Below are 25,678 nucleotides of genomic sequence, written 5' to 3'. Positions count from 1 at the left end.
CAGCATCACAGAAAACAAGAGTATCATCCGCAAACAACAAATGAGACACCGTCAACAAGGAACCATTTGCATTCCCCACTGAGAAGCCCGAAAACTGTCCTGCCGCCGTAGCAGCACCCAACATACGGCCCAACGCCTCCATGACAAGATCAAAGAGAAAAGGGGAAAGCGGATCACCTTGCCTCAGACCTTTAGAACTCCCAAAAAATTCAGAAGGGCTACCATTGATCAAAATGGAGAATTTAATAGTTGATATACAACACCTAATCCACCTTCTCCACTTGTCTGAAAAACCACATTGCTGCAGCAAAAACAAGAGAAACTCCCAATTCACATGGTCGTAAGCTTTCTCGATATCCAGCTTGCACAATACCCCCGGAACCCCTGCCTTCAATCTACTGTCTAAACACTCAAAAGCAATAAGGACAGAATCCAAAATTTGATGACCTTTCAAGAAGGCGTTCTGAGATTCTGAAATAATACTGTGAACCACCCTTCGCATACGATTGGCTAACACCTTAGCAATGATCTTGTACAACCCTCCCACCAAACTAATAGGCCTAAAGTCTTTAACATCCACAGAATCAATTTTCTTGGGAATGAGAGCAAGGAAAGTAGCATTGATACTCTTTTCAAACACCGCATGGGCATGAAATTTATGAAACACATCCATAATATCAGTTTTCATCAAACCCCAACAAGACTGAAAAAATGCCATTGTAAAACCATCCGGACCAGGCGCTTTACGCATGGTATAATTTTACAAAAGTTACACATTTTATCTACTATAGATCTTTAAACAATCTAACGGTTCAAAAAAAAAAAAAAACCATTTTACTTAATTAATATTACATGTTTTAGTGTTCTCTCTTATTTATTACAATAAATCATGAAATTCTATTCTATTTTAGTATTTTCTCCCTCTTGCTGAACAATTGTAAAAAAAAAAAAACAAAAAACTCATGTTTTCTCAATCCATGGCTTTCTCTTGCCATATTTAAAAGAAGAGTAATACTAGAAATACAAACAATTTTACAAAGTGTTGATATGGCTTGGTCCACATTAGCTTTTAAAAACAATTATTGAAGGATACTTGTATTTTGGTTTATCAAAATGATATTTGCATTTTTTTAGTATGCATAAAACTAGTTTATCTATATCAGTTACAATATCATGTAATTTTCAAAATTATAAACACATACAGTATGATCAAATGATTACACCTCTCTTATTGTCTTTTTGATTTGTTTATAAAATAGAACACTAAATATTTCAATTTTTTAGAAGTAAATTATTGCAATATTAGAGGAAAATATACCGCATATCGTGCGAAAACTCGGCTAGTATGTTAGAATTATGAGACATGTTAGTTGTTTTCATGTGTAGATAGAAAGCGTTCTTCCACACCTTATTGATGTACTCTTAACCAACTTTGGCTGATTCCTTTTTATAATAGTATATGTTATTTCTTCTATAAAAAAATGTCTTAGAATTAAGATTAAGTGATTAAATTTATCATTTTCAAGTTTGTAGGAGAATTAGTAATTTAAAAAAAAAAATGCTCAAATGAGGAGTGATAGGACAATTTTTATCAGTTATTTTATTTGTATAGTTATTTTTTATTTATCAGTTGTATGTATAATTTTTATAGTTTTGACAACTGAGATCTTGGTTTTTGTGATAATTGGGATTATAAATGAGCTAAGCCAAGTATTAAAGGTTGAAAATTGTTAATGTAATTTAATTTTGAGTATGAGTTAAGTTTGATTTCATCAACAAACAGATTACTTATTTGAATTTGGCTTATTTTCTTATCAAACATTAATACAAAAGTTTTTTACTCTTTCAAAAATATATGATAATAATTAATAACAAAATTATAGTAATTGAAAAGTCATATTATTTGAATTATTAGATAGATTGATTGCCATTTAAGAATTTACAAAAATTAGATTCACCTACTTGTATTGTTAAAAACTACTCACTCCGTTTCAATTTATTTGTCCTGTTTGAAAAATCAAACTTTTTAAGAGAATATCATTTATTGTCTTGTCTGCCTAATAAAAATGTACAAGTTTACAAAATTACCCTTAAATAAATTTATTAGCTTTTTTAAAAAAGAGTTATTCTTAATGAGGCAACTGAAAAAGTGCCTCAATTACATTGATTTAAAAAAAAAATATTTATTAGTTTTCTTTTCAAATAGTTTTGAAAATAAAGTAGGAGTATAATATGAACAATAGTAGACTAATAACTTCTATTTTTAGAAATAGGACAATATTTTGAGACATCCCAAAATGGAATAAAGGATAAACAAACTGGAACGGAGGGAGTATATATAATATTTACAATGAAATGAACTATCAATATTATTGATAAATTATGAATATTATGGGAATTTTATTTATAAACTTACACAATCTAATACTAAGTCAAAATTAATATATTTTTAAACATGAATACTTATAAACATAATAATATTATATGTATTTAAATCAAGCCTCGTACTCACGAACATGTTCACAAAGACGTACAATTTTTAATCCATTCTTGTTTATTAGTCAAGTTTAAACTTGTTCTTTGGCTTGACTTGTTTCTTAAAAAAAAAAAAAAAAAAAAAAAAGATGAAGGAGGAAGAAGAAGAAGTAAATAAGCATTTTCTTAAACTGAGCTACAATTGCTCAATAAACAACTTGATTCCCCTCATGAAGATTCTAAAATAATTCTTGGTAAACTCGAAACAAAAAGGTCAGTCTAAAACATATCATAAACAAACAATTTTCTCCATAATCTGACAAACAAGTAACATGCAAATTACAATGAATCTAAAGGTGCTGCAAAATATGGTGTACCAACAAAATAAGAAAAGTTTACGTCCCTTCATGCGTCACCCATTTTACGACTCTGCAGAAATAACTGTGCAGGATCCTCAAAAAGATACATCAACTCTTTTATAATAAAAAAAAAAACCGAGCCCAACCAAACCTCTCGTTGGCAGAAATTGCATAACAAACGCCCTTAAGATGGTTCTCTTCTCCAAGCTCAGTGAAACAAGCACCAAGCACTTGGCAACAGTTTGGATTGGATCAGCTGCAACCTTGGACCTGATTTGAAGTAAGTTCAATACCAAAGAGTGCAATGGAAACAAGTTATTGCTGGTTAGCTTGAGAGATCCAATTTCACTTTCTAGATTCAGTAGGTAAGAAGTTTGCTCCAAATAATTTGTGAGTTTATACAAGACTAAATTTTCAGGATTCTCAAACAAACAAGTCACTCTAAAAGTTCCTCTTGACCAAAAGTCTCAATAACAGAAATTGAATAACATAAGACCATGGAATGATTCTATTCTTTAAGCACAGGCTAACAGTGAAAAAGGACCTGGGGTTTAGCAAGATATTGGAATTTTAATTAGTGGCACTCTGGACTCGAACTAAAGCAAGATTAATATTAACGGATTCTAATGGATAAAATAACTCAAAACAAGGGAAACTTGATCCTTAATGTGGGCTATAACAGTATAACTACTTCATATCACTCCTTACTTGATACATATCCTATTCTGTAGTCATTCTGGAAAAACCAATCTTTCCTTGTATAACTGCAACAATTCAGAAGCTTCCTTCTCATAAGGCATCACAAACTTCTGCAGAAACAACTCCTCTGGATCCTCAAACACAGCAGGCAAGTAAAACAATTTCTTAATCAAACCTTTCGATTGCAAAACTTGAATAACCGAAGCCCTTGGAATAAGTCGCTTCTCCAAGCTAAGAGTAAGGAGGTTTGGGCGCTTAACAATAAGGGAAGCCTCCAAGCCCATTTTGTTGACCAAAAGATCCATCACCCGCATAATCTTATCCTCAGATGCCATAATACATTGTGGGCTCCTTCCAAATGCTACAAGAATCTCTTCCTCAGACAAACCCCACCTCTTATAAGCATTGACCTTCCTCTCCCGTGTGGATTTTTTCATTCCCCTAATTGCAAAAATAGCCGAAATAAAACTCAACCTCAAAGGATTGAATCCCATTTCCTTGACTTCCTCTACAATCGCTTTAAATTGAATAGCACCTGTCGTAATAATTCTAGGAAATTTTTTAATTGAGGCACCTATATTTGATTCGGGAACTCCATTTTCTCGCAGAAGATTGATATTAGGAACCACATGAGTGTCAAGTTTAACCATGAGAATACCCGGAAAACGTTTAACAGCAGTAATAGTGTTCCCATCAGTTCCAAGAAAATTCTTAAAAAAAACAAAAGAAGGGATTATGTGGTTTTCCAAGCTTCGTTTCAATATTCGTGAATTTCTAGATAAGACTGTGGCAATGTCAGAGGTTGTAAAGCCTTTGGAGTGGAAAAACTCCAATTTGGGCAAAAGGTTCTTGTGAGGATCTGATACCAGCACTCCTGGGTGTTCTCTGATGATGGGTGAGATTTGGGTTTGTGAGAAACCATGGTGCCTAAAAAAGCTAATGACCAAGTCTGCTTTATGTGGGTTTTCAAAATTAACATATTTGGAGGCTGATAGAGCAGCTTCTGGCGAGAACCCACATGAGTCTATGAGGTACGAGACAGTGAATGAGTGTTGATTTGAAGTTGAAGTGCTTGAAATGTATCTTAGTCTGCCAGATGATATTAATAACGCTATGTGGGTTTCAACAGTACAACAACTCCCATGGTGAATAGCTTTATAGAGAAAATTCAACATGTCATATAAGCGGTACTGGAAGAAAAACTCACCTACTGTATAGAGTCCGTTTCAGAAGAAAACCTCCGCTGTGGCTTGGGAGTGAATGAGCAGGATTCCCAAACAGCGAAGGCCAAAGCTTTGCTTTGCGTTTAGGGTTCTCTACTTCTCTCTCTTCTCTCCAAAGTGCACCGTTTTGATATCCTCTGTCCCAAAAATGTACCGTTTGGGACATGTTTCTATTTGTCCAATGAAATACTTCGGTACGGTACCAGATAAGATTGTTCTGCTATACCATTTTGGGTTATTATTATTTTTATTATATAAAAAATAAAAGATTATTTGAGAACTAAAAATGTATGATATAATTTTTAGTCCAAGAGTAAAGACACCTCCTAGGATTCAAATGATATCCCAAGCACATTTGGGACGTGTAAAGGTTGAATCTCACTATTTTCTTTTCTTTAAAAAAGAAAAAAGAATTAAAAAAAAAATAGAAAACAAAAACTACTTATAAAATTTAGTCTAATGCCAAACACTACCAATCTATCAAACACTTTATTTTTTTGATAATTTGATATTTGGGAGAAAGAATTTAAATCTTCAATGTTTTCGTTGCTGACATTATAAAATGTCAATTGAAGTACAAAACTTTTGCCCAATTGTCTATGATTTCAACAGACTTTGGTAAAGAATGAGAAGATTAGACCCCATCCCTTCTAGATATTTGATATTCCTTAATATTTTGATATCCACTTCAGCCCTTGAGGTGCAAGAGATTATTTGTGTCCCATCTTGTAGTGAGTTAGGAATTGGGTCTATCATTTCAATTTTCAATAGACCTTTCGTAAAAAATTTGTTGGGCCAATCATAGGTCTTATGGATCTTGTCTATTCATGGGCCAATTCATAGAGTTTTGCCCCCTCCTCTTGATTTCCATCAAGCCAGTTATAGGTTTTTGAGGCTTAATGAACCAATTGACTCAATATTACCACCATGTATATTTGTGCTTTGGTTTTACATTTTGGATTTAAGTATAATCATTAATCAATGAGTTATGTTTATTACACAAGCGTTTTGAACTGAAATTATGACTTCAAGTCACTTTACGATTTCAGTTTAAAATGTGCGTGCAAGTTTGTGTGTAAGAGTCATTTCTCTTAATCAAATGAGATAGTTACCTATATTTCTCCTCCTCTCACCACCCAGCAAAAAGAAACAAAAAAAGCATAATATGGACATACGTACACACAAAGGGATGAACCTCACATTATGAGCAATCCAAATAGCAGCAATATTAGGGAAGAACTATTTGGCCCAACTAGCACCATATAGAAGCTCCATAAATCAAAAGAGATGTTACAATTCTAAGAGCGTGCACTCTCAAACATGAGAAAACAAAATTCGGTCTTATAGAAAGGATTGCACTCCATATACAAGACCTCACAGTATATTCCATACAAAATAGGAGCGTGATACAATTACTATTACTCAAACGGTATCTCCTTCTCTTATAAGATTAAGATCGAAGGTGATGTTGTGACCCACCAAATGACAGTGTAAGTTACCAACAAAATAGAAAAGAGAGACAAATTGAACAAACAACACATCACCGAGCTTCTACAAGACTAACTACATAAAATTACAATAGCTGGGATCATTCAACACAATAAGAACAATGGAAACAAGTAAACAGTCACATAAATTATAATAGGATGTAATTTTTAAAAAAAATAAATAAATGAAGGATTTGAACATTAGCCTAAATTAATTGCAACCTTGGACATGACTAAAGCAAGTCCAAGAACAATGGGTTCAGCTAACACAATATGAGCAACATAAAACACTTGGATCCATGATTTAACAATTATAACAGCCGCACCCAAGGCTCTCCTCTTTAATAATTGTCTGGATACGAGTTAGCACCTTATTTTTCTAAGAAACAACTAGCGGGATACATATCACTTGCTCAAGAGCATATAGCACTGTTTCTGTACACGGTAAATTTATTATCACGAATCCTTATCTGAACAACTCATAATACACCGTTTTGTTTTCACCTAAACTACTTCTGGATTGTGTTATAAATGACTTGTGTCACACTTTGTGTTAACAGCTATAAGTCTTCTCTCTCTCAGCTGCACTCAGACTTGGACTAAAGCAAGTAGAGGATGAAAAATTCAAAGGGATTTTAAGCAACAAATAAGGAAATGCAAACAGATTGGGGTTCACTGTGTAATCATTATGCAATTGCTGCATGATACACATCTCTCTTAACCAGCTCCCACTTTTGTACTATCCAAGTTTTATCTGTATACATTCTGCAGATGGGAGACTTCCTATTTAATAGTTCACAAACTTGAAAAAGAACAGTTCTTCATCATCCTCTAACATAGTAGTCGTACTGAAATCTCTATTACTAAAGCATTTGATACCAGAATTAGGATAAAACCAAAGCCCTTAAAATCACTCTCTTCTCTGAGCTGTGGGCTTTTAGCCACAACCAGACTCCCATACTCATTCATTTCATACTATTACATGCTTGGCATGCTAGAGTTGATAAAAGTCCATTTTCAAGAAAAACACAAAGTTTTGTTCTAAAAGGATCTCAATTGTGCAGAATTTTTCACTCATAATAAAATTTAGCTGTATATAAAAGATGGGGTTGAAATTTAATTAAAGGGCAAAATGCCAACTTGCTAGCTGCACAGAACCTGCTAAGAGAGTAAAAATAACTGTCCAATTGAAAGTCAAAGAAAGATGTGATGGCAGAACATGGTCCAACTAGGCCTCATGATATATTAAGTGACTTGTAAACGCAAATTAAATCCCTCTCCCAACTTACAAGAAAGCTAGTAGCTGGATTTGTCCACTTGGTTGACATGAATTTGACTCAAGCCATTAAGATGAACAGCTTAGAAAGCAAGTATTTTTCCAATTATTTTCTTCTGTAGAACAAAAGAAATCCATGTGAAGCTTCAGCTGTGGTTAGCTCACTTGTTTATCAAATTTGCTGGTCTATCAGACTAATAATTTTTCCAAGGACAGGCTTCCAGCTTAAAGAATTTCCATTGTGTAGCAATGGAACTAATGTTAATCAAAAGGTGTAAAAATATTGCCATAGGAATGGTAGTTGTCTAGTTGATTATTGGAAGGACCTTCAGATCTGTGGAGTGGTTTAGTTTCTATTTTATTTTTCGTTTCTCCTTCTCCTTCAGAAGCTATGAGGTTTTTCTGTCTTGGGGTGTTTTCTATTTATTCTTCATCGATCTAAACAAAAAGAATTGAAGGAAAAACTTAAAATTTAAAACTCCTTGATAGCAGTTAATGATTTTGTTCGCCATGTAATAGATACTTCTTGATTATAACCTTCTATGCACACCTTTAAAGATATTTGCGTTTACAATTATCAATTTAAAATATGAAAAGTATAACTTCAAGATTACCAACTTTTCCGTTATAGGATTCATTTAGATGGAATTATTACAACTTGTCTTCACTTTTGGCACAAGTTGGGCTTTTACAATTTTTATATTGTCAAAGTGAAAGTTATTACATCTCACTTGTAAGTTTTAGCCCTTAGAAAAATATGCTTAGCAAGAGCTGTTGAGTAAAATAAAATTATTCGTAGAGGCTAGCTTTAAGGCTCAACCTATGTTAAGCCAAGGGATATGAACCACCTTAAGGATTCAAGGTGTTTGTCTCTAATCCAAGACCATTGAGACAGATTCAAACACACCCTTGAGATGCAAAGAGAGTTTCAATGAGCTAAGTAAGGGCATTACTATTTCTGTAACTTTGGCAAGTGAGGACAGGATATTATCTCAGTTTGGCAAGCATCAAATAAAATTTATTCATAAATATTATAGCTTTCTGCCCTCAAAAAAAGAAAAAGAAAATCTTGTTCAAATCTATCTTACAACCACCACAATTGTATTGGCCAAGAACAAAACTACTAGCAGCTTTTGTGACAAAACAAAAAAAGGGTGGTAAATGATCATTTGTGCCAAGTGTAGTAAAGGCCCTTTATGATCATCTAGCTGCCAAAAACTTGTGTCTTGTCACATCACATGCAACATTTTATCAAAACAATTGCAAATCTGAATTAAATAGACACACACACAAACACAAAAAGAAGAAGAAGAAGAAGAAGTAAGTTTAACAACTTACTTAACAGTTGATAGTCAAAAATAGTCTCCAATTTCTGTCAAATAAACTTGTACTCTTAACTCCACCCATTTTTGTCTCCAATCTCCATCCAAAAAAGTTGGTTTCTAAATCCAACCTACTTAGAGTTGTTGCCACTATGGTGCTCTTCTTGGATAATATCAGGAGGTGATGAAACCTACAAATATGCCACCAAACATGTTTATGTATGGAGAGGGGGAGGAGGGGACTGACGCTTAGGTTGTAACAAAAAACATAAGGAATATGTATACCTGATTTAAACCATATAAATCTTTAAAGTAGTGTCCAACAACATAATCTTGAGAAGTTATATCCTTATGGGAGTCAAATCCACTATTACCTTGTAATACATCTGCATGAATAGCTTCACCATGGACCTCTACACGACCTTCCATACTATTAGAATAACATTTCTTTCTCATCTCTTGGAAATCTTTCAATAAATTTTTTGGTATGTTCATACATCATCTCACTCTCTGCTGCAAGTGTGGAAATTTCACGAAATTTATGACTCAAATGAGAGTAGCGCTTTCCTATCGATTCTTGAGTATTACCTTTAATAAAAGCCATGATAGTCCTTGATAGAACCAACCTTTGCATCTTTTGTCCACCTTTTCAATATGTAATGGGTTGGAAGTCTCCTAATATTTTTCTTGTTAAGAACTTTCAAAGCATGGATGCATAGAATTCCTATGAAATTCAACTTCATGCAATTGCATTCCACAATAGTCGTTGAGGCTTCGTATTTAACTAGGTGCTCTTGAGTTCTCTCCCTATATGTGACTTTGTATTCTCTGATAGTATCAAATTTATTAACCTGGTAACTTTTACAATCCCCCATCTTCAAATATTCATCTTGAAACATTGGGAATATTTCTGGGGTGTAAAACACTACAGCTCGTAAAACAGGTTTTGTTCGCCTCATTCTGAACCCTGCTTGTAGTTCTTGATGTTTGCTTATCAGACAAAACTCTAGAGTATTGTTTTGAAAAACGCACAAAATCAAGTTTAACATTCAAGTATTTCTTCAACGCATTGTTCATCGACTCACTGCGTTGGGTGCTTTTCATATTAGTAGTGAACATATGCCGACCATATACCATAGCACATTTCTCCTTCACATCAAATATCCCACCTAACCATTTATTATCAACAAGAGCATATTTCTCAAGCATATCATCTCATGCAACAAGCCATTCATCTTCATCTTCATCTTCATAACCATACACACAATCACTAAAATCATTTGCAAATTCTTGAAATGAATCAAATACATGACTTAGATGCATAGTGGCCTCCTGATAAATATGCCATACGCATAAACGATGATTCGATTCAGGAAATACCTCAACTATTGATTTAGCCATTGCAACAGACTGATCTGTAAATATAGTTCTTGGTTGCTTCCATGACATTGCACTCAAAAAAGTTTCAAACAACCATTTAAATGACTCTATTGTTTCACTATAAAGTAAAGTTGCACCAAAGATAATTGTTTGTTTGTGATGATTAACCCCAACAAATGGAGCAAAGTGTCGATCGTATGTATTTGTTCAAGAAGTTGTGTCAAAACATATAACATCTCCAAAATGTCCATAATCAACTATTGATTTGGCATTAGCCCAAAAAATGTTCATGATTTGATTATCATCATCAACTTGTATTGAATAAAAAAAAAGATGGATCTTCTAATTGCATCTTACGAAAGTATTCCATCACGGCAAGACCATCTCCTTTCTTCAAAGCCGTCCCCCTCTCATTATGTACAGAATTCTTATAGTCAACATTCATAAACTCAAGATTTTCACCACCCCCTGCTTGCACGCTCAATGAATCAATGGCTTGTGTTATTAATATTCCAAGCCTCTCTACATCATTTGCAATAGCTTTTTGAGCAGGTGCAATTTCTCTATTTGATCTTGACATATGCTTTATTGGCAAAGAAGCAAGCTCGTGATTATGTTGTTCATGAAAAGAAACAACTTCTAACATACCATCCTTTTGGAGTTGACAAGTCATTTGTGCGAAACAACCCACTCGTGAAACTGGGCGGCGAAAAGATACTTGTTCTCGGCGTTTGTCAACACTTTGCTCACCCTCTTTTGAGCAACAAAATGTTCTCCTTTTAAGTTGTCCCGTCTTTGCTCCCTTTACAAATTGTTTCCTTACACTAAGCGCTATCATCACAATCAACTTCATGCCAACTTTTGGTAGTTCTACATTTTGCTTGTCATGTCTACTAGGAGTGTTTGATCTGCCTGGACTTCCATGAATAGGTTCTACTTGATCCTCCTCTTGTTGATCAACTATGACAACATTCAATTCATTTTCCAATACAGAGCTTTGGCTAGAATCCATTATCTATAGTCTAGCACATTCAATATTCAGAACCCAATCAAGAAAAAAAGTACTCCAACTAAGAGACAACGTAATATATAAACAGTAAGAGCTTAACCCATCAAAAAATACTCCCAATACATTACTTACAAACACTAGGAGTTTTAGAATTTCTGACACCTATTTAGTAAACAAATAAAAATATCATCGGTTAAACACTTAACAGCATGACCATTGGTGAGTTTGGCAGTATTTTCCAGTAGCAGATTTTGCGAGACCCAAAAAAAAAAAAAAAAAAAGATATATATATATATATACACACACACACAAACGAAAGCTAATTGTAATTTCTTTCTTTTTTTTAAGCTAGTTCTTTTTTTGCTAAAAAATGGATTTAATAAAATATTCTTGCTAAAATAAGAGGATGTCAATCGGATCACACTATATTAAAGGGTCCAACTCTATTTTCACTAGTAAATACTAGTTATTAAAGATAGAGCAACTGAGAAAGAATAAACTGTTTTAGCATGATGTTGATACATGAAGGATTTGACACGCTTTCAAGTTTACACCCAAGCATCAATCATGAAAACAAAAATGATTAGTAGCACTCTTGGACAAGAAATAAAGCAATTTTGAAACAATGGGATCAAGTAACACCACAAAATCGAGGACCCATAATGCAATTCTGTTCCATTGTATAACATTTTACAATAGCTGCTGCATCTACTGATCTCTCCCTCTTATAAATTTCCCCTAGCATCAAGATAGTTTCAACAGCTAGGAAGCTTCATTGTTACAGTTCCCAGCTTTCTAGAAACTACTTTTCAGGATCCTCAAAAGGATAACTAGCTCAACAAATAAAATATAAAAAAAAACATTCAGCCTAACCAAACCTTGTGATGATTCACTTCTCCAAGCTCAGTGAAACAAGCACTAGGCCTTTACCAACCGTTTGGAATTTGGACCAGTTCCAATTTTGGATCTGATTTGGAGAAAGTTTCAATACCAAAGAGTGTAATTGGATCAAGTAACTCACTCAACAAGTGAAACATTACACACAATATGAGCACTCCACAACTGCTTTATCTCATTCGTTGACTCATATTTATCATCATATGTTCACTAGTCATTCTGGAAAATCCATTTTTTCCTTGTATAACTGCAACAACTCAGAAGCTTCCTCCTTATTACGCAACACAAACCTCTGCAGAAACAACTCCTCCGCATATTTAAACGCTGTAGGCAAGTAAAAATTCTTCTTAACCAAACCTTTAGACTGCAAAAATTGAATCGCAAAAGCCCTTGGAATAAGTCGCTTCTCCAAGCTCAAACTAATAAGAGTAGGGCGTTTGACAATAAGGGAAGCCTCCAAACCCATCTTGTTGACCAAAAAATCCATCACCCTCATAATCTTATCCTCAGATGCCCGGAAAAAGCAGGGGTTCTTTGCGAAAGCTACAAGAATCTCATCCTCATACAAACCCCATCTCTTATAAGCGTTGACCTTCCTCTCCCATGTGGATTTATTCATTTTAATAATTACTGAAACAGCATCAACAAAACTTGCCCTCAGAGGACTGATTCCCATTTCCTTGACTTCCTCTACAATCTCTTTGAATCGAACTTGATCTGCCGTAATAACTCTCGGCCAATTTTTAATTAAGGTACATATAGCTGATTCATGAACTCCATTGTCTCTCAGAAGATTGACATTAGGAATTGCATAAGTGTCAACTTTATTGACAAGAATAGCCGAAAAACGTCTAACAGCAATAACTGTTTTTTCATTAGTTCCAAGCAAATTCTTAGGGTCCGTTTGGATAGAACTTATTGCTGAAAATTAAAAATTGAAAGCTGAAAATACTGTAGCAAAATAATTTTTAAAAAGGTAAAAATTACTGTTTATTTTAAAAATTACTATTTATTGACTTAAAATCCCTGCTCATGGTTAATGATCAATAATAAACACGCGTTAAAAAAAAAAAAAAAAAAAAAAGCCAAACTTGGACGTGGACGGCTATCCAAACGCCCTCTTAAAGAAGTCAAAAGAAGGGATTATTTTGTTTTTCAAGCTTCGTTTCAATAAGTGTGGATTTCTAGTTAAGATCATAACAATGTCAGAGCTTGTACAGCCTTTGGATTGGAAAAACTCCAATTTGGGCAAAAGGGTCTTTTGAGGATTTGATAGCAGCAGTGTAGGGTGTCTTCCGATGATGCTTGAGATTTGGGTTTGTGAGAAACCATGGTGCTTGAAAAAGCTAATGACCAAGTCTGCTTTATGTGGGTTTTCAAAATGAACATATTTGGAGGCTGATAGAGCAGCATCTGGTGAGAACCCACATGAGTTTATAAGGTATGAGACAGTGAATGAGGGTTCATTTGAAGTTGAAGTGCTTGAAATGTATCTTAGTCTGCCAGATGATAATAATAACGCTATGTGGGTTTCAACAGTACAACTCCCATGCTGAAAAGCTTTATAGAGAAAATTCAACATGTCATATAAGCGGTACAGGAAGAAAAACTCACCTACTGTATAGAGTCCGTTTCAAAAGAAAACCTCCGCTGTGGCCTGAGAGTGAATGAGCAAGGTTCCGAAACCCCCAAGGCCAAAAGCTGTGCACTGCGTTTGGGGTCTCTTTCTCGGATTGGGTATTGCACGGGGTGCAATAGGTTTAAACTCAACCTTTACTTTAATCTAATGCATATAAATATGACACGTCATAAAAACACGTCACCCATCTTTTCAGCTTCCCCAATTTTTTTTTATTTAAAAACTCTCTTCCATCAGATCTTTCTCTAGTACTCCATGGCTGAATCTCCACGAACTCCATTGCTCAATCTCCATGGCTACAACTAGCAGCCACCATGTTCCGCTCCACCAATTCCGGCGATGGTTCCGGTAAAGTTCCTCTGTCTCTCTTTAATTTTTCATTCTCTGGGATACCCATGTCTCTCTCTCATCTTGGTTTCTCTCTCTGTTTTCTGGTTCTCTCAAGCCCAGCCAGGACTGATCTCCTTGCACCCACACCGTCGTTGCTGGAGTTGCTTATCACTGGTGTCACTCTGGCAACCTCTACACCCTGACCGTGCTCCAAGTCTCCAACAGTGTTTCAGCCGCACCTTTATTCTAAAGCCAACCCCCAATATATAAATAAACGTTATTATATATGGACATATTGATAACAGTTATTTTCTCCCTCTTTTTTTGATTTTATTGTCAAAGATTTGCCCTTCTGTAATTAATTTTATTTTCAGTCCTTGCTAAAAAATAATTTATGTAATGTTTTGATTTCATGTTTTTGTCCATTGGTGCTCCCTGTTGTTTTTGTCCAGCACAGAAGCTTTAAACAACTGAGCATGATGTGAATTTTTTATTTTTTTATTTTTATTTTTAGAAAGGAGCATGCTGTGAATTTAATTGGCTTATCTTGAAATAAAATCCATACCAAAAAATTTTCACATGCATTTGCTACTAAATTCCTGGGGCCTCTTTTCAGATTCTTTCAATCACAACTTTAGTTGGAACGTAATTTTGCTTTGATGCATTTTTTTAGTCTTTGCTTGCAAAATGCATTTGTTATTGTCTAATTGCCCCATTAAAATTGGGTTGTGCACCTACCATATCATGTCATTGATTACAAAGGAATTAAATATATCTCATGAACATTCAGACTATATGATCTGCTTTGTATTTCACTTTTAATGTCAGTCCCCTAGTTGAGTTCTTAAGATGGAAATTCCCAAGCTAAACCCTCAACAAACTTACATATTTCTAATGAGTGTTCCCACCCTCCCCCCCCCCCCCCTAACCCACAACAACTTCCACCACTCCCACCACCATTTCTCCATGCACAAGCCAATCCACCTTTCGTTAATCCAACTTGCTTCCCCAATCTTTATTTCTTTCCTCCTCATCAAATCCCTTTCCAATAACCTTGTTATTGGCCAAGTCAGTTTGGTCAGTACATACCCCACACCACGCCGACCCAACCATCCTTACCCCCTCGGAATCTTAATCCTCCTAAGTTGCAACCTTCTCCCACAAGCACATCCCGTTCTTCACAAACCAAGCCTTCACCGTCACATGGGGAACAGGGGAAATCTGTTTTTGTCGTATTGACACAAAAGCCTTCTTCTTGGCTTTTGACGGAGGTCGTATGGATTATTATTCCATTACTGAAACACAGGGTAGGTATCATGGTTCTATCCGGGTTGGTAGATCAGGTTTGGATTGGATCATTGCATGCTTGGTAGAGTTATGCCGTTGGGATTTTAGCAAGCAACATTTTTTCAAACGGTTTCATGAGAATTATAAAATTCTAGAGTGCTTTAGTAGGCTGAATAAGGGTGGTTTTTTTGTGGAAATATCTGAGTATCATAATGGGGCTAGACGTGGTTGTTTGCGTGTTCCAGAAGGTTTTCATAAGGGTGGCTGGGCTTTTCTTGAAAGGAAGCTGAGTGATTTTTTCTTGGGAAAACATGTTTCTAGGCCAGGGAAGGAGGTGGCTGCTGACGGTGGTAGGTTTGTAAAACCCACCGATAATCCAAGGAACCAAGTTTGGAAAGAGGTTAATGGTCACGTGAAATTAGGAAGTGATTTAGATTTGGAGAAGCAGTTTCCTAAACTTGCTGGCATGTTAACTCAGAAAGAGGGAATTGGGGGATTTGATTTTTTTCCAAAAACAAATTTCTCAACTCGCCTTGTATTTGGACGGCCAATGCATGTTTCTACGTTTAAGTGGACTAAGGCCCATTTTTCTTTAAACATTTCGGTTGACCTTGAGGGTAAGGGCCAACGTGTGGTGAAGTGGGCCAATTTTGTTCAACCCAAGTCTGGTAAGGATGTTATAGCACCTTCTGAAATCAGGCCTGTTAAGCAAGCACATGGTGGGCCTATTCAGCAAGCCCAAGATGACCTTTCGGCCAAAACTAAGCTAAAACAAACCGGTGACTCAAACTACTTGAAATCACAAGGCTTGTCACGATCTTGTGAGCGAGGTGAAGGATCGGATTCCCGCGTCTGTGCCGAGAAGTCAACGCTAGGTGCCGGCGAGTTGGGAGGGGATCTTTCAACTTCCGATGGGGGTTCCAAGATGGCGGTGCAGGAGATTTTTGTTCCAATGGGTTACGCAGGCAGCGACGCCGAGGTGGGGGTTCCTTTCGCTGTCTCAGGTGCCGATGACTCAGCGACGGACGTTCCGATTAGTGGGGCTGTGGAGGTTTCGTGTGGTTTGAACTCTGATGGTCATCCTCGATCGACGACGCCAGTGATGATTACTGAGGTGCCTTGCAATCAGCCTTTATTGGCACAAAACCGCTTTTCCCCTATTTTTGAGTTGGTTTCGGATTATTTCGAAGAAGAAACATTGTTGTTGAATTGGGTTAATCCCACGGAGGCTGATAAGGACGAGGAGGATCGGCAGATGATGGAATATGTACCTTTGGCTCAATGGGATCCTAATGGGGGTTTGGTGTTAATGACAGAGGACGATGACCCAGTTGACATCTCTGTGGAGGATGATTTGGAACCTTCGGCTTGGGTAAGTAAGAAGGTAAAGGGCTTCAGTAAATGGGTGGGTTTTCCTATTAAGTCCTGTGAGAGGTAGTGTGTTGAATTTTTTCAACGACTTGAGAAAGTGTGGGAGAAACAAGCTACGGTAGGTAGTCTTCGTCATACTGCTTCATCCTCTACAAAAGGTATGAGGGAGTTACGGAATTTAATTTCTACAGTTAATTATGATGGGCAAGCTAGTAAACGAACCAGGGAGATTGTGAAGTTCAGTGGGTTAGGCTCTGATGGTTGTCCATGAATTTGAGACTTTTATCTTGGAATGTGAGAGGATTTAACAATCCTCATAAGAGGGATACTGTGAGGAACTTACTCAAGGAATGGAAGTGTGAGGTAGTGTGTTTTCAAGAAACCAAACTGGACTGTACCAACTCTGCTGCAGTGAAAAGTCTCTGGGGAAGCTCTTTTGTAGATTGGGTGGCTTTAGATGCCATTCACACAGTGGGAGGTATTCTTGTGATCTGGGACACAAGGGTGTATGAGAAAATTGATTGTGTGGTGGGTAGCTTTTCTGTTTCGGTCTTGTTGAAGGGGGTGGCAGATGGTTTTGTTTGGATATGTACGGGAGTTTATGGTCCCAATGATGCCAGTTTGAGGGATGCTTTATGGGCAGAGCTTGATAGTGTGAGAGCGAGATGGAGTTCAACTTGGTGTGTTTTTGGTGATTTCAACATTATTAGATACCCGGCAGAGCATCTAGGCTGTAATTCATTCAGTCCAGCCATGTTCAATTTTTCGGACTTTATTGAGAGGAATTTTTTGGTTGATCTTCCTTTGGTCGGGGTGAATACACGTGGTTTAGAGATTTAGTGATCCCTTCTATGTCTCGTATAGATAGAGTTTTGGTTTCAACTGATTGGGAGGAACACTTCTCGGATGTGATTCAAAGGCCTCTCCCTCGTGTGGTTTCAGATCATTGTTCTATTTTAGTGGAGGCAGGAGGTATGGTGAGGGGGAAAAGTCCCTTTAAATTTGAGAATATGTGGCTTAAAGTGGAGGGCTTTATGGATCGAGTTAGGTGCTGGTGGAATGGTTATCATTTTGAGAGATCCCCTAGTTATGTTCTAGCATGTAAATTCAAGGCTCTTAAAAAAGACTTGAAGTGTTGGAATAAGCATGTTTTTGGGGATGTGCATTTTAGAAAAAAATGTTTGTTGTTTGAGCTGTTGGATCTTGATTTGAGAGAAGGGATGTGAGTGCTGACTATGGCAGATAAAGCAAGAAAAATAGAGATTAAGGCAGAGATCAAGTTTTTAGCTTCTTTGGAGGAGATTTCTTGGAGGCAGAAATCAAGGGCTCTGTTCTTAAAAGAGGGGGATAATAATACTAGGTTTTTCCACAGGCTTGCTAATTCACATAGACGAGCTAATACCTTGAGGGGTGTGGAGGTTGATGGCATTCTGTATGAAGCTGAATCAGATATTTAGGATCAAGTGGTGGGGTTTAATAAGAGTCTTTATCAAGAACCTGAAGATTGGAGGCCCACTATTGATGGGTTAGATTTTGCGAGTTTATATGAGTCTCATAAGTTTTCTCTTGAAAAGGAGTTTGATAGGGAGGAGATCATTGCGGCTCTTCAGGAGGCCGAGGGTGATAAGGCTCCTAGTCCTGATGGCTTTACCATAGCTTTCTTTCAGAAGTGTTGGTGTGTGATTGAAGAGGATGTTATGGCTTTTTTTTGCAGACTTTCATAGCCAATGCATCTTTGAGAAATCTCTAAATGCTACTTTTCTATGTTTGATACCTAAGAAGATTAATGCTGTCAATATTAGAGATTTTCGGCCTATTAGCCTTGTGGGAAGTTTGTACAAACTTTTGTCAAAGGTGTTGGCCTATAGGCTTCGAAGCGTATTGGACAAACTTATATCCAACTCCCAGAATGCCTTTGTTGGGGGAAGACAGATTCTTGACTCAGTTCTCATAGCAAACGAATGTTTGGATAGTAGAGTGAAGAGTGGCGTTCCGGGTGTGATTATTAAGTTGGATATAGAGAAGGCTTATGATCACGTAAATTGGAATGCTTTGTTTTACCTTATGGAGAGGATGGGTTTTGGGGAAAGTGGAGGAGGTGGATGAAGGCCTGTATCACTATAGTTCGTTTCTCAGTGCTTATTAATGGGTCCCCGGCCAGCTTTTTTGGTAGTTCGCGTGGTCTTCGTCAAGGAGATCCTTTATCTCTACTTTTGTTATTGTTGGTGATGGAGATGCTGAGTAGGTTATTGAAGAGGACAGAAGAGGGTGACTTTCTTAGGGGGTTCCAGGCAAGTCCTAATGCGCAATGAGGGTTGCATATTTCTCATCTTCTGTTTGCTAATGATACTATTCTTTTCTGTGATGCATTTAGGGAACAATTAATATATATACGAATGGTATTGATCTTTTTTGAAGCTATTACGGGCTTAAAAGTAAATGTTGGCAAGAGTGAAATTGTGCCAGTTGGTGAGGTTGGAAATTTGGATGCTTTGGCTCGTATTTTATGTTGTAAGGTTGGTAGTGTTGAAGACTCTTTTTTCGGCCCACATAGCATTACTTCATTGGCAACCCACGCCACATCAACATATGGATTGGGCTCACACAATGAATCAAAGCTCATGGCCCATATCACCTTTCTTACACTCATGGCAAGCGGCTTCTTCAACAAGAGCCCATATTTACACAACATCACAACAAAACCCGAGGTACATCATCTCATCTTCAGCTTATGATCCAAGCTCATAAGTCTCTTCGGGGAAACTTTGGGAGTAGTGGTTTGGAGGGCCAAGAGGTATGTCCAGTAAAACTCCAGTGATTTAAAGTTGATAAAAGAAGCATGTTGTTTGGCGTGTCTTCTCCAACTCCCTAAACTCTGACGAGTCCGTGTGTGGCTAGTAACATATGGTAGGCATCTCTTATCACGTAGCACTTAAAATGATAAAATTCCTCATTGCTCTTTTCTTAAAGCTTAATATTCATCACATGACACATATTCAATATCCCCAGCCATTTAGCTGCTGGGAATATAACTGCTCCTTCAATTCCCAGCTGTTGCTATACAAATTTGGGAATTTCATTATATTATTCTACATAATCCCATTACTACTTTTAGCTAAAATCCAATTCAAACACATGGCCTAATTTGATTAGCTATCCTTCATCTCCAACTATATGCAAAATATTCATTATATCACCCATACCCAGCTGCTGTCTGCCCCAAACAGACCATATATTTCTCTGCTAGTTGCTAGAGTAGAGCGTTAAATACTCTTCTTGCTCACCAAGATTAAGTTACAACACAATGGGACACAATGGGACCTCAACTAAATCTCTAAACCTTCATTACCTTTCAACCAATCCTTCTATTACTTGCTAGAAATGTGTTGTAATAGAACCTTGCACCAAAAACACAAACACCCAAAAGGGGAAACATTTCCAGCAGACCCCCAGCAGTGTATCCAGCACTTGACACCTGGCAGGGAGTGACATCAGCACCCATTTAATGCTGAAATCCCAGGTGCCAGCTGCTATGCCTAAAATAGCAAGATACCCTTGAAAGTGATCTTACCATTTTCAACTAAAACCATAAAGTAAATGCTGAATGACCTCTTCTAGACTCTTCAATCACCATGCTGACCTCTTTTGCTTCTGCCCAAAGTGACAGTTGCTCCTGACAGCTGGGATAGCTTTACCTGACAGCTGAGACAGCTTTTTCAGGACAGATGTGACAATTGACCCAGCAGCCTTAGCATTACTTTTTTTTTCCACATTTAGCTAAAACCAAAACCAACTATGTAACTATCTTTTCTCTTGCTAAAATACATTCCTTTTTTGTTGCTTTTTCCCCAGCAGCTCTTACCCGAAATAGCAAGAACATCTTGAAGCTAAACTTACCATTTTTGCCCAAATCTTAAGATGAATTTTCTGAAGATTCATTGCTATTTGGGACAGATTTTGGTTGATATTATTTGCTAAAATACCCCCTCAAACTCAGCTTTAAATGGGACCCCTCATCAACATCTCAAGGGGGAGGAAGAAAGAAGGGGGAAAAACTCTTTCATAAACCTCTCTATTCTCTCTCCCTGAGCTCTGAATGAAGTTCTGAGTTTTTAGTTTCAAAATCAAGAACTAAACTCTTTAGCCCTTAGCTCATAAATCCCTTCATCCCAATTGTTGGAGGGAATAAAAATTTAAGTGTTTTAAATTTACATTATTGAGTACATGACTACTTTACCTCTAAATAAATACTACTTTATCTCGACTATTGTTACAACTACTAGTCAAAGCTATCATATCAAACGCATATTACATTTTCATGATTCTTAGACTTTGGCTTTAATGGTTTGGTAGGCTTAAAAGATACACCAGTAGTCGTTGGACCACGAAACCCAATGTTGAGTTCCGGGACGCAACTCCCCAAAAAGAACCCGGGCCTAGCAAGGTCACCCCTCCAAAAGACCACACGTGGCCGAGCAACCGAAAAAGGCCCCCGAACATTTGGTGACTCCACTGGGGAGTTGCTTGTATCGCCGTATTATGCCCCCAAAGTCTAGAATCACATATCATAAGGGAGAACTCGACTCCAAATACTCAAAAGCTCTTGACCCAGCAGCTCATGGTGCCGAGTCACAACTATATTATCTCATATTTGTTCATGGAAATGCTATTCCACTTGTCTCTCTATCATTCGAGCAGCTCTATGGCTACAACATTCTTATTATGAGCTTATTGACCCCATAAAAGAAGCTCTTCCATCATCCCAACCATAGAGGGCTTCTGCAGTAGAAACCTCTCTTCCTTTGGCATAGTATTTGGTGTGTAAAGGTACCTAAAAGGGTATCTTTCTTTTTATGGACAGCTGCTAGGGGTGGGATTCTTACAATAGATAACCTTGTTAAGAAGAATTTGCCCCTTGTTAATTGGCGTTGTCTTTGTAGGCGTGATGAGGAAACTGTGGATCACATTTTGCTTCATTGTCAGTTTGCATCTGCTTTGTGGTGTGAGGTCCTTATTATGTTTGGGGTTCAGTGGGTGATGCCGGATACTATTGTTTCTCTTCTTTTTGCTTGGAGGAATCGGTTGGGAACTAACTCTTCTAAGGTTTGGAATATGGTACCAGCATGCCTTATGTGGTTAGTATGGAAGGAACGTAATACTCGAACTTTTGAGGACATTGAGAGACCTATAGATATGTTGAAGAACTTGCTTGCTAGGACTTTGTTTGAGTGGTCTCGTATTTAGGGACTTAAGCATTGTAGTTCCCTGTCTGATTTCCTTATCTCTATTAGACTTTCTTTATGATTTGTATGTTTTTGTTTCAAGGGCAGTGAGTTTACAATCGTAAACACATTGTTCTTTTTCATCAATTAAACTCTTATTATCTATCCAAAAAAAAAACTTACATATTTAGTAGTAAATAGTGATAGTGATCTTATGGCTTCACTTGTGCCTGCTGTTAATTGGAAATTTTGATTTATGTTTATCATTGAAATCACGCTTCGTTCTTTTGTTAGGTTGAATGGCATGATTAAAGGACTTATCAAAAAAAAAAAAAATGGCATGATTAAAGGAATGCTATTCTTTGATTGATCACCAAGAGCAAGAAATGGCATTTGCTAGAGGGATTATACATGTTCTCACAAGTTCTACCATTAAGAAGTATTGTACAAATATATATATATATATATATATATATATATATATATATATATATATATATTTATTTATTTATTTATTTTGGATACATAAACTTCAGCCACTTGTATAATTCAAAAATTGTTTTGAATGGAAGTATTTTGCTTGGGTATAATCTTATTTATTACACTTGGGCTTCAACTTGCATCCTTACAGAATTTGTGAATGCAAATTTTAGGTTCTTTTTTAGTGAAATAAATCATTGCCCATGACTGTGTATTTAATTAGGGCTCTTGTTCTAATTGTCTTTTAATCAAGGTATACATTTCAATAAAGTTTTGTTTATTATTGGATCAAACTCTTGCATCAATTCATGACCGTATAGGCAACATCAAAATTGTTCAATTTGAAGCATTACAAGATATAGAAATAAAAAGGCACACAATCAATTACATTTTATTACACTCAAACCAATATCAAGAAAAAAATAACTAAATTTTATTACATTTTTCTTGGTTTGTACTCTAAATCCTTGTAAAAGTTTTTGTAAATGAACAATGAAACTACCTAGTGTTAAAATAGAAAATACATTCAATGTTTCACTAATACTGAAAATAAGTAGCCACAACAAGATATGGCTTCAATACATCATGGAATGCTTGTAACAGGTCTTATGTTATGACTGGGTTTAATTTCTAACTGAATGGATAGTTATTTGGTTGTATTTGAGATGACTGGTCTCCTAAATAAGAGAATAGAGAGGGAAATTGGGACAATAATTCTCTGATGTTTTATTAATTGCATTCTACGTTAAATACAAGTCCTAGGAATTCAAATAACAAACAGATAACAATAGATACTCCTATGAATATTCAAAATACTAATAGATAATCCTAAAGGTACTCAACTTCTTGGAAACTCATATACAAAAACCAAATCAGATATAGCTTTATCCAAATAACAATAATTCAAATACGAATGCAACAGCAACTCCATAGTAATCCAAATACGAATTTCAAATTCAATAGCTATCCACCCATGGCAATAGCTATCCACAATGCCAAGTCTTCCACGTAATCTTCTCTCTTTCAGCAGTGCACTTCTTTCTTCAAACATAACATTCTACTTTGAAAAACTTCAGTTACAAGTTACAACTGAAGGCCATCTTTGTTAAAGCTACTATTTTCCTGGCAGAGTACCAACTCTTCAAATTCTTAGCAATTTTTATGTCAAGCTTATCTTTATGTAACACTGTCATGTAATGTATCTTAGCTGCTATGCTCTTTTTTGAATTGGTTCTCTATTTTGTTTGATAGTCTTACAGGATTCAGGCCAGTTTTTTTTTTTTTTGTAAATTTTCTTTCAACATATTAATACAAGTTTTCTATCTTTTAACTCAAAAAATATATAGATCATAGAATGCTTTAAAACATTTTATCCTATTAACAAGAAAACAAGAGACATAGTAATTAATCCATATAAGCTTTGGCCACAATAAATGGGGAAAAATGCATAAAACAAACTCTTTTTCATGAGCTCAATTGTGCCTAAATCTAAATGCAATTTCTGCTTTATTGTATAGATCAGTTTTATATTTGTATAACTTAGAAATGCCCAAGAAAAAACACATCACCAAATTTTCAAACATTCTTTTGAACCAAAAACCCAGAATATTTGAGGGAGGCCTTAACATATAAAAATCTAAATTGACTATTTAAGATTTGGGCTAAACTTGTTAAGTATGATTGGTAACAATCCAAGCAAGCAAAAATTTTCCCCTCAAGTTAGCCCATCAAGAGCCATAGTTTATACCTTTAAAATGAACTACAACAAGCAAAATACCCATCTGCATAGTCAATACAACTACAGCACGCAAAATACCCATCTGCAATTTAGTAAAATAACAAGTGTGGGAAATTTCATAATGACTTTCCCTTCAATCACAACACATTTGACTGTATCCAAAAACCTCCATTTTTCAAACCCAAGCAAATCATCAAGCTTTATGCACAAGGAAACCTAATCACTAATAAAAATTGAAACAAAATGACAGCTAAGGGGTTTCGGTCATTTCTAAAAAGCAACTAAAAAGAGAATAGACAATAAAGAGAAAGAGAGGGGTACAGGCAGCCACCAATGGTGTAAACACCATCTATATGCACCGCAGTCGACGGTAGTGTGGGTGCAAAAAAATCTTTTTTTTTTTTTTTTGTTGAGAAAATTAAAAGAACGAAAAATCAAAGAGAGAGACAAAGGAACTTTACCGGAACCAGCACCGGAATTGATGGAGCGGAACATGGTGGCTGCTAGCTGTAGCCATGGAGATTGAGCAATGGAGTTCGTGGAGATTCAGCCATGGAGTCCTAGAGAAAGATCTGATGGAAGAGAGAAAGGGAGAGAGTTTTTTTTTTTTTTTTTTTTTAATTTGGGGAAGCTGAAAAGGGTACAGAAAAGAGTAAAGGAATGGGAGAAAAATTTTTCACGCGGATCGGTGACGTGTCTTTATGACGTATCATATTTATATGCATTAGATTAAAGTAAGGGTTGAGATTAAAACCATTGCACCCCATGCAATACCCTAAGTATTGCACGAGATTTCAATCCCTCTTTTTCCCTCCTTTATGTCCAACTGCACCGTTTTGATTTCTTCTGTACTTTCAAAAACAAAATTTTGGTGTATTTTTTTGTTCTTTGACTGAAAAATAATTTTCAAGAGGTTGGTTTTTATGTTTGATATTTCGTATTTTATTTTATATTGGCCCTCTTTTTTTTTCTTTTTTTTAATGAAATTTTATATTTGGTATCTAATAATTTATTTTAGAAAATTTTTGACACAACTTTCATAAAAATTATAAAAAGTCATCAATTATTTTTTTCTTTCCATAAAAAATTTCTAATATTTTTTTAATCAATTCCCTTAAAGTATCTATTAACTTTTCCCATTTAATTTAAATATCAAATGACAAATAAATGTCATTAAGATACATCACTCATTTAAAGTCTATTTTTAATAGTATTTTAACCATTAAGTGTCATATAAGTGTTATCAATTAAGAGTTGAAGATATGTCAACTATATAAATTCAAATCTATTAACAATTCAACTATTATTGCCCTTTTTCTTTTTTTTCTTTTTTTTTTGCGGAAGAAGACTGTAATTTTATTAATCAAAGTTGGTAGAATTCGCTTAAGCTACATTGTAGATATGTGGTGAAGCATCCTCCATCCACATGACAAAATCTGAGACATTCCTAGAATACCTAACTAGATTGTAAGCAACCATATTAC

General features: G+C 35.9%; 3 protein-coding genes, 3 long non-coding RNA genes and 1 pseudogene across 6 annotated transcripts; 3 read left to right on the top strand and 4 right to left on the bottom strand.

The window, feature by feature from the left end:
- Positions 1 to 2,708: 2,708 nt before the first annotated feature.
- On the bottom strand, positions 2,709 to 4,913 carry LOC142623133 (uncharacterized). The gene is made up of 2 exons (XR_012842062.1): positions 4,741 to 4,913; positions 2,709 to 3,104 (listed from the first exon to the last, which is right to left on the bottom strand). It is a non-coding gene; the product is annotated as an uncharacterized LOC142623133 (long non-coding RNA).
- A 3,658-nt stretch (positions 4,914 to 8,571) lies between these two features.
- On the bottom strand, positions 8,572 to 11,233 carry LOC142624844 (protein FAR1-RELATED SEQUENCE 5-like; annotated as a pseudogene).
- A 651-nt stretch (positions 11,234 to 11,884) lies between these two features.
- Positions 11,885 to 13,751, bottom strand: LOC142623802 (uncharacterized). The gene is made up of 2 exons (XM_075797259.1): positions 13,742 to 13,751; positions 11,885 to 12,991 (listed from the first exon to the last, which is right to left on the bottom strand). Exon 2 carries the CDS (start codon positions 12,801 to 12,803, stop codon positions 12,342 to 12,344), a length of 462 nt encoding a protein of 153 aa, XP_075653374.1. The 5' UTR covers positions 12,804 to 12,991; positions 13,742 to 13,751; the 3' UTR covers positions 11,885 to 12,341.
- A 247-nt stretch (positions 13,752 to 13,998) lies between these two features.
- Positions 13,999 to 14,520, top strand: LOC142623803 (uncharacterized). Its single transcript, XR_012842234.1, has 2 exons — positions 13,999 to 14,114; positions 14,212 to 14,520. It is a non-coding gene; the product is annotated as an uncharacterized LOC142623803 (long non-coding RNA).
- Positions 14,521 to 17,021: 2,501 nt separating this feature from the next.
- On the top strand, positions 17,022 to 17,980 carry LOC142624843 (uncharacterized). Its single transcript, XM_075798582.1, has 2 exons — positions 17,022 to 17,487; positions 17,619 to 17,980. Exons 1-2 carry the CDS (start codon positions 17,022 to 17,024, stop codon positions 17,978 to 17,980), a joined length of 828 nt encoding a protein of 275 aa, XP_075654697.1.
- Positions 17,981 to 19,150: 1,170 nt separating this feature from the next.
- On the top strand, positions 19,151 to 21,998 carry LOC142624842 (uncharacterized). Its single transcript, XM_075798581.1, has 2 exons — positions 19,151 to 19,253; positions 21,616 to 21,998. Exons 1-2 carry the CDS (start codon positions 19,151 to 19,153, stop codon positions 21,996 to 21,998), a joined length of 486 nt encoding a protein of 161 aa, XP_075654696.1.
- Positions 21,999 to 23,158: 1,160 nt separating this feature from the next.
- LOC142625835 (uncharacterized) lies at positions 23,159 to 24,870 on the bottom strand. Its single transcript, XR_012842413.1, has 2 exons — positions 24,656 to 24,870; positions 23,159 to 23,578 (listed from the first exon to the last, which is right to left on the bottom strand). It is a non-coding gene; the product is annotated as an uncharacterized LOC142625835 (long non-coding RNA).
- Between the last annotated feature and the right edge of the window lie 808 nt (positions 24,871 to 25,678).

The sequence above is a fragment of the Castanea sativa genome, chromosome 2 (genome assembly GCF_040712315.1).
Source record: "Castanea sativa cultivar Marrone di Chiusa Pesio chromosome 2, ASM4071231v1".
Classification (NCBI taxonomy): Eukaryota; Viridiplantae; Streptophyta; class Magnoliopsida; order Fagales; family Fagaceae; genus Castanea; species Castanea sativa.
This window is presented reverse-complemented; position numbering and strand designations above follow the sequence as displayed.